Raw genomic sequence first — 9,054 nt, 5'->3', positions numbered from 1 at the left:
CGTCGGGTGTCGGCGCCGGCTGTCCTGTGCACCGCGTTCGCTCGCTGGCCGAACGTTCGAAATCCGCGTGTGCGAGCGGCGGCTGGTTGCCTTGTTCCCTCGTGAGCTCAGGGGTGCTGTTAGGCTTCGTCTTCTGGGCCTTCGGTACCCGGCTGCGCCGCGCGGCCCGGGCTGCACCTCGGGCAGCCGTGTGCCTTGTGTGAGTGCAGCGCGACGGGGAACCTCGGGCTGCGCTGAGCTGAGCTGAGCTGTGCTGTACTGAGCGGTGCTGAGCTTACCCTGGGGCCGGCCTGAGCCTTCCAGGCTGGGCGCTACTGCGGGCTGCGGCCGGCACGGGATTCTGGGAGTGAAACCTGGCCTGAGAGGGGCTGGGTTTTTGGCTGTGAGCTGTGGTAATGGAAAGCAAAACTTCCACCGCTGCTGAGCTCCGAAGATGGTCAGAGCTTTGTGGCAGGTAAAATCTGATGCCCAGTGCTGTGTTGAGCTTTCTTATGTCGCTTGACTCCCGTAAACGTGGCTGGTCTCTGGTTCTTGCTTTGCAGCAAGCTTTGTTAAGGGTCAGCGTTGTGCGACAGGCTGTGGGGCTGTGCTGGGTGTGGGCGCTGCGCTGTGTCAGACAGCTGCCCCGTTCCTAGCCCACGCTGTTCCTGTTGTCAGAGAGCCCCGTGTTGGAAGGGCTCCTTCCAGCTGGCTTTCTAAAGCACGTGGCTTGTGGCCTCTCCTCAGCAGTTCTGCAACTTGCTTGCTCAGGAATATTTGCTGTTCCACTACGAAGGTTCTTTTCGTAGGGAAGTTGCTGGTAGTGTTAAATTGGGAGGGTAAGGCTTAGCTTTTGAGTCTGACATCAGTTTTGTGGTTGGCCACCTTCTAGTTTCAGCATTTAAACGTGGGACTAAAAGGCCTGCATTAAGGGAACAGTTTCATCGTTAACTGCTCTTTTGCAAATGGTTGAATACACATTCAGTCTAGGTTTGCTTGCTTTTCTGTATTTTGGAGCAGTCGGCTCTTTGTTATTCCCTTTTTTCCTTTCTTATCCCCGTCTGTTTCTCAATGTTTGCGCAGTAATTCTGTTCCCACACTTCTAGTAGTTTAACTTTTTAAAAGTAAAGCATTCTCTAGTCTGCTACGGCGCAGGAATTAAGTTAAATGCAAGCATCAGATCAATTTCAACGGTCTAAACAACTAAGTTTCCATCCTTAAAATCAGTATTAAAAATGTGCTAGTACCAGAGCAATATCCATCTTCTCTAATTCCAAAGGGGCATGCAACAAGTTTGACAGTATCCTTGCACTGAGGGTTGCCACAGCTGTCTTTGTATGTTATAAGCTTCATGCTGAAGATGCGCACTTGTAACTAAGGTACAAATTGGAATTCTTTCTGTCAGCATGTTCCAGTGAATGATTTTGATTGCAAGTAAAGAATTGAGTACATATCTCAAATTGAATGAGTCCGGCTTTCAATAATTCATATGTGTTTTTCAATGTGAGTGAAGGAAGTGCATCTCAGAGATCAAATGAATTAACTTTCCATAAATTGTCAGATAGCTATTAGTTCTGCTGGGTAATAACCTTAAGCCTTTTATCCTTCTTCCAAGAGCACTGCTGTTTATGACGAACTTCTTATTGTCCCCTTGATTTATTGCCTCTCAGAGGCAGAGTTCTGTTACAGATGGCAATCGAGTTAATATTACTTAGAAGAAGAGATGAGCAGGACTGAGCTAGTAAGTTTGGAAGGCTTTTAGTATTGAAACTTGTATAAGATGAGAAGTTGAAGCTGATGCACACCAAGTATTTTCCCATGTATGTTAATATCTTGGTACTTGGTGTTGTCCAGCATTCGAAGGAACTTTGAATGTGACAGCAAGCAAACAGTAATGTAAGCATTGTGATGTGTATAATTGCTTATTTTAATCCTTTGAGTATTTTAGTTTTCATGTGAAATGTTGTGAGTTGTGCACATACTGTATCCATATGGTGTATATAGTTTTAGCATGTATAAGAGCTCTTCTATGACATTTATTGCTCTGTTGTAGGTATCAAGTATGGCTTAGCTCTTGCACTAGGTTGTTGAGAGTAACAAAGGGCAGTAATTGTGACATAAATGCTTATAACCCGACCTGTTAATATTCAAATGTAGCAGACTTATTTGGATAATCCACATCCTTCTTTCCTCCCACTTGTGTTTCAGCAGTTTGATCTGCCTTGCTTTTCTGAGTGACAGGACGTGTAACCTTTGTATCCTGGAGAGGAAAACAGCTGAGCTGATGGAGCGACAAAGCTGATGTCATAAATGTTGCGGAACTGTATGGATGTTGTCAATACTGTGGAACTCTGACCAGAATCAATTTGCTGTTGAGATAAATTTGTGTATCCATAAATGTAGTTCCTTCATGTCACCCTCCAGAGGTTCAAGGTGTTAGAGCTCCTTTTCCGAATGTCAGAGCTCCGCTGAGAACTGCCCAGGGATGGGCTTTGAAAAGTGAAGAGACATGACTATTATGCTTGCTAGGAAACTTGTTGTTTTCCTTGTTTTTGTAATAAGTTTGCCCTGCATCCAAAATAAAAGCTTAAATGGGGGAAAATAACATTCAGCTGAAAAGACAGCCTATAAGTAAGGATTGCTGTGAATTGCTGAAGTCGAGACATATACCGAGGAGTTTCTTTCAGTGATGATTTCAGCAGCTTTAAGAAGCATGACTTGGGAAGCTGTTGTGAAGTGGAACAGCAGAAAGTAGAAGGGACTTTATTTTTTTTTCTTGTGCTATCTTGGCCTCCCAGCTTGCCGCATGGCATGTGATAGTGCGTTCTTGTGCACGAGGTAATGACATCCCTTCTTTGAAAGCAGTTGTAAGGAGTTGCAGGTATTTTGGTTAAAGTTACTTATTTACCTGAAGCCTGATCTTGTGAAGTTATATTGATGTTTATCATCTTGACATCATTCCACATCTGTTGACATCTGTTTAAAATCTGTTGTTGTTTAATGTTCTTAGTTTCGTTTGTTGTGGATATGTCTGCAGAGCAGCTGTACGGTGTTAGATATGTCTGCAGTTAAGTTTATGTTGCTCATACTTATAACAGTTCAGTCTATATTTGTAAAGGTAGTGATTCTGCCTGCCAGAATACTTTCGTCTTTTCTTGTTTTCCTCTGCTATTCATCTCTTCCTTTCTTGCTGTATGTTGCTCTTAAGTTAACACTGGGATGTGAGTACTGCGTGGGTTTTTGAGTTCTACCTTCACTTTTCTGTTAAAATTAGCTTAAAAAAGAAAACAAACCAATTCCTGTTAGGCTAGTGCAGTACATTATGTGCTCCACAGAGAAGCTCCTAAGTGTGGGTTTAACCTTGTGCCGGTATGTCTAATCCCATTGCTTCTTTGCACTGATAGTATTTAAACTAGCACCGACAGTCATAACACTTCAGCAATATGACTTTTATGTGCAATCAGTACTAGGCATCTGTTTCATCCTCTAGACTATACACAGAATCATATCCAAAAACACGTTAAGGGAACTTAATAGTGCAGAGTTAGAAAGTGCCAGAATTAAGGTTCCCTGACTTCTGAAATCATCAGGGCTTGCTTGTGCTGGGTGAAGTTCTGAGATGCTACTGTTACCTGCAGCAATAAGGGCCAAGTATGCCTTTCCTTTGCAGTCTCAGTTTATTGGGAAGGAGTTGTAGTGAGGGACGGAGGAGTGCTAAGTCAGCTTAAGGGGTGTGTGGAGAGTAACAGTGTAAGTTTCAGCCCTGCTCTGATTGTGTTAATAATGCTGTGGTGGCTGGAAGGCTTACCCCTGACTCACCAAGACTCACCTTGTCTGTGTTCAGTTCTTCATTTCACTGCTGAAGTCTTGGTTTTTAATAAGAGCTTGAGAGAAGAGGGAAACTTGCAATCTTGCAGGCATGTGTTTCCCCGCATATCTTGTGCAAATCGTACGTCCTTGTCACTGTCTTCATCTCTTAGCCCTGTAGCAGTTCATAGTCCCAGTCAACTGAGGACCCCCTGTGCAGTAATTGAGGTACATCTGTTGGTGTTTCAGCAGAACTTGTTTCTGTGATGTTTCTTTTGACAAAAGTACAGGAGAAAACTTGTGGATTTGCCATGGGATATAAATCATTAGCAAAATGTTTTTGTGGTACCTTAGTATGTTCTCCAAGAGCAGTACTTAGCCTCTTTCCAATAACTGTTGGGGTGTCAGTTGTCTGATTCCCACGTAGGAATATACAAGAACAGAAATGCATTCTGAGTTATCAAGTTTGATAATACTTAGGATTAATATATTCTTTTTCTTGAAAAGCCAGGCAGGAGAGAATGATACTGCTCAGGAGAGAATGATACTGCTCAGGAGAGGTTCAGCTGTGATGTCTTAAGAAAAGCCAAAGCATGGCGGTGAGCAGTTGGTTCATCAGCCCCTAACCTTCTCTACGGCATGGTATTTCAGCAGTCCTTTATCTGAATCACTTGCTTAAAGAAGTATAAATGCTGGCATAAAGACGCCAAGGATGTCAGTGTGCTGTCTGCATACTGTAACTGCCTTTGCTGAATTAGAGAATGCTGCTGCTTTTGTATTGCTTGTACGGCTTCATTTGCTGTTAGGTCCTAGGTTGTTGTCAGGTGCCACAGTGGAGGTTGCTGCAAGGAATGTTTAATCCTCCTCTTGCATGCTGGTGGGAGCCTTATTTGAAATAACAGTGCCTTTGTAGCAATTACGTTAATTTGCAGTAACTTGGGACGTGGTGAGGTCTCTCAAATCCCTTGTCTCCTCCCATTATGTTTTCTGTTTATGAAGCTGTCACTGTTCATATGGAGAGCGTGTTAGTTTAGATGGAATCTACTGTGTTGACAGCAAGTGACAAGGTTATCTACAATGAACTGCCTCACAGATGCATCTCCTTAATTCAACTCTGGTCTGGGAAGCATCAGGGCAGTTCGCTCAGGCCAGTGAGCTCTGATAAGTGTGCAGTTCAGATGTTTACTCTTCCTGCGTGTGTTGCTGTAGGATGTAGGTGCTGGAAATAAGTGTGTCCTGTGTGGTGACATTTGTCCATTGCCTCTAGGTGATGAGCAGTTTTTGCTGTTTTTTTTTTTGTTTGTGTGTGTGTGTGTATGTTTTTATATGCAAGGTATGTGGTTAATGTTAGAACAGAGCAGTAAAACATTTAATACTATGTCAGAGATGTTGTGGAATCTTCATTGCTATCTGAGAGGTACTTGTTTTCCCCACTGGGAAGCACTGTCAGTTAATCTGTCTGGGGAAAATAAATGGTCCTTAGAATCTTCTATGGAAAATTAGTTGCTCTCAGTGTGGCATGTAAAGCATGCTGCAGGTGGTGCCTAGCAGTATGCCCCTGAGATGCACTGACAAGTTTGGGGGTGGTGACTACCTCGTGTCCTGCCTGCCTGAAACCTGCCATCAGCCCGGCTGTGATTTCTAGTGGTCTTAATGCATCCCAGGGAAGAGCTGTAGCTGTGATTGGCCTTGTGGTGTCAGCTGAGCTGAGAGGGATTGGAAGTGACAGAACCTATAAGCATAACAATTTGTTGTGAAAAATAGAACAAAAGAATGTTTTAAGAAGTCAGAAGACAACCTGGGAGAAGATTTAAAATGAGAGGAAAGGGTAGACTTGAGGACTTTCATGATACAAAGCCTGAGAGGACTGACTATTAAGAGAAGGAAAAGTTTGATTGTCGTTTAGAGTTCTTGATGGTTGCATGTAATTTATTTTACAGCAGCTCCCCACCAGTTTTCATTCTCTCTTCCTGTGGCCAGTTGTCAAAAAAAGAAAACCATCTGCCTCGTTACCATGTTCTGTTGTTTACTTAAACCAGATGAATATTATCTGAACGTGAAGTGCATGTTCTGCTTTGCTCTGTTACATTTTTTATTCTCTTTTTTATTCTGTAGATTTCACCAATCCGCAAACGAAGATCATGGCAGAGTCTGATGGGAGGTCATTCAAGGCCATTATTGGAGATATCAGATGTAGGTAGAAATTTCTCTTCTTCCTACTCATGGGGAGGAAAAAATTCTTAGGGAGTTTTTCCATATTCTCCCTTCCCCCAACCCTTACAGTTTTGAAGTACAGCAGTTAAATGAAAGTTACGTTTCCACCTCATGAGAAGAAGTCATCTTGAAGCTTCAGACTTCTGCACTTCCCTCACAGTCTTTATGAATCCCTAAAAGCAAACCATAACACAGCACATTATAAAGAAGAATTCTTATCAATGCACAAATTTTATGTTTTTACTTAAATTCATGGTGCCAGGCATAGAAAATAGCAATGCCTAGAAAGCTGTGAGTTTTCCACGAGTATGTGGGGCATTATTACTTCAAATTCCTGCTTAGACTGCGAAGTATCAAGGAACTTTGCAAATTTATTCTCATCGTTGTGAACAACAGAATGTCAGGCTCTTATTCTTGTGAAATCTGCTTGCTTTAGTGCTGATGTAAGCATAAGGAAGATTCATTTTTTTAATGGGCTCATGGAATAATGAAGCAGTGTACTTGGCTTGAATGAAGTTAAAATGTATCTGTGTTTTATATTACTATTATGAAAAAACAGCAGCAAAACAATGCTCATAGAACAGAGTTAAGCTGAAATCTGTTGAGTATTTTGACTGTCAAATAACCTTTGAAGTATTCTTTAAAATATGAACAATGTGAAACTTCGCTTTGGGGAACTCCAAGCTCTGGTATCACACCGTGTTCTATACAGTGAGATTCCTAAAGAGTTTGTCAATAAGTTTTACTGAAAGGAAGTTGGAAACACCTTGCACACCTTCTGAACAAAATGCAGCCTCTTCTGATAAGCTTTAACATCTATTTTTTGTGGCAAGCGTATTGAAATTGGAGTAATAGCAAGTTGTTATTCTCTACATATAGTGCATCTACTTGGATTTATAAATTCAGAATTTTTCTCTGTATTTATTTAGCAAGTCATCTTACTCGTGGTAGGAGAAGGGAGCATTTGTTTTTATTAAGCAGGTTTGTATTGCAACTGCATGTGTACATGCTGTTCCAAATTGCAGCTGGAGCTGTGGACCTTGTAGATTTTTATCTGTCATACGGTACCAGTAACCATTCTCAGCCTGATAGGAAAGAAGTGGGAAGTGAGTTTCTCTCTTTCTTTTGACCCCTCAGCAGAGTTGTTATTTTTGTACATGAAAAGAGGATTATTGCTTAACTATGTCCCACTTTATTTATTAACATGTTCAGTTACATTTATTTTCCAAAACTTTAACTTCTTTTCAGTGTTCTTTGTTCTACTTCTTAGTCGTAGGTGTCATTTTAACATAAATGTTTAAGACTGTTTTCTTTAGCTTCTGGCTAACTGGAACGTTTCCTTTGCTATACAGCTAGGTTTATAGTTCTCTTATTGTTTCCTTAAGCAAGGCAAGGCTTTTGAGGTAGGATCTTTTATTAATGCAAGCTGAGTCAGTTGGAGGGTAAGGGGAGAAAAACAGACTTATGGTTGTTCTTTCTGTTGACTTTTAAATGCATGTTTCCTGAGGTTCTTGCAAATTAACTTCTCTTTTTCACACAGATTTCCCCAAGCTTGCAACTGATAGAAAAGAGAATGTGTTGGCATGGACATGCAGGTGGAGGGCTTCACACAGATCCAAAGGAAGGGGTAAAAATTGCTTCATTATTATGTTGTTTTTTTCCTTAAAAATGCTGAAGACTTCAAATAGCAAATAATTAGAACTATTGATAGGTGTTTGAATGCTGTAGAACAGTAGATTCTATTTACTACTTACTCTAAGAGCTACATTAACAGTTATTATGAACGTTTGGCAAAGTTCTTCAGTTTCATTAAAATTCAGTGCTAGTGTTGCATTCCTTCGTAACTTCTCTGCAGTAGGTTAATTTTTTTTCATACCAAGCATGTTCTGTTGTAGCTGAATGTGGTCTGGTGTTCTTTGCAAATGATCTATCCCTGTGACTTGAGATTAGTTTGTGGATACAAGTTTGCACATCAGCTGGTGAAACTGCACTTAAAGCAGGAGGAAAAAGAACTAATTAAATTGTGCACATGTTTTTACTTTGATTTAATGTTGATGCATCTGGTATACTTGACTACATTTATAATCAGGAAGCACGTATGTTAAAATAATGATGATATGTATGTAAGGAGAGGCCGTATCTTCATTAACCCAAATGGTGGCAGTTAGAAAATGTGGTAGACTTTGTGTTAAAGCAACACAATGTAAACTTGGCCTTTCTTAAATTACAAAATCAAAGAGCTTGAGTTACATAACTTTTGTCTTTGCATTTGCTCTGCATCAGATGCTGTGTGTGTTTGCAGACCATGCTGTGCAGTGGTTTATAACACTGTGATGGGATCTTCTTGAGGCCAGCAAAGGCTGTGGTGGTGACAACGTGTTTCAGTGCAGATCCTGGGTGTTCTAGGGCTGGTTTGCTCATGCTTACCTGTTCTAATGGTTTGCTCCCCACAATCTGGCAGCTCTGGCAGTCTATTTTCCTGTAGCTGTAAAGGAATGGATCATCTTAAATTTTGATCTGAAAGTTACCCCTTCATTTAATCTCAACCTGTTTGTGCTGCAAGCAGAAGTCAGGAGACAATTTGCTAACATTTATTGCTCCTGCAATAAGATGGAGTTTCATAACCTAAAATATAACCAGTTTGTTTTAGCAAGCATCTGTGATCACTTCTGAACAAGGCTTGGGGGATGCAGAAGAGTCAGACATTTTCAGTTGGTAGCATTACTGTTGCTGCACGTAACATGAACTTCAGACTAATTTTACAACCCTACTTGCAACATGTACAGGCTCTTTTGACACATTTCCTAGGAAAGACAGACTTAAAAGCTAGGAAGCTATTCACCTCCCTAATTATCCTAATTCTATATGTTCTTGAATATGATTATTATGGATTGCACTTCTCCTTTAAGTGGAGGGGGGCATTACGCTCCCTGTTGCCACTCTAGTTCTCATATGTCCATTGAGCTTAGTTGTTATTTTTTCCTACTCACATTTTTATTTCTCTGGTTATGTTGATCAGCTGAATATTGTCTGTTCACTGTCAAGACCTCTTTT

At 41.1% G+C, this 9,054-nt stretch overlaps 1 protein-coding gene across 2 annotated transcripts in view; it reads left to right on the top strand.

Moving 5' to 3' along the window:
* The first annotated feature begins 418 nt into the window (after positions 1 to 418).
* Positions 419 to 9,054, top strand: part of ABCB7 (ATP binding cassette subfamily B member 7) — a 35,159-nt gene continuing 26,523 nt past the window's right edge. The window contains exons 1-3 of one of the 2 annotated variants that reach the window (XM_010715357.2): positions 419 to 454; positions 5,902 to 5,979; positions 7,541 to 7,627. In XM_010715357.2, the coding sequence (XP_010713659.1) occupies positions 434 to 454; positions 5,902 to 5,979; positions 7,541 to 7,627 (186 nt within the window). In that variant the 5' untranslated portion in view covers positions 419 to 433. Of the gene's footprint in view, positions 455 to 4,364; positions 4,386 to 5,901; positions 5,980 to 7,540; positions 7,628 to 9,054 lie in introns of those variants that run through there. The other variant, XM_003208418.3, reaches the window with a different exon arrangement.

The sequence above is a fragment of the Meleagris gallopavo genome, chromosome 9 (assembly GCF_000146605.3).
Source record: "Meleagris gallopavo isolate NT-WF06-2002-E0010 breed Aviagen turkey brand Nicholas breeding stock chromosome 9, Turkey_5.1, whole genome shotgun sequence".
In the NCBI taxonomy this organism is placed as follows: Eukaryota; Metazoa; Chordata; class Aves; order Galliformes; family Phasianidae; genus Meleagris; species Meleagris gallopavo.
This window is presented reverse-complemented; position numbering and strand designations above follow the sequence as displayed.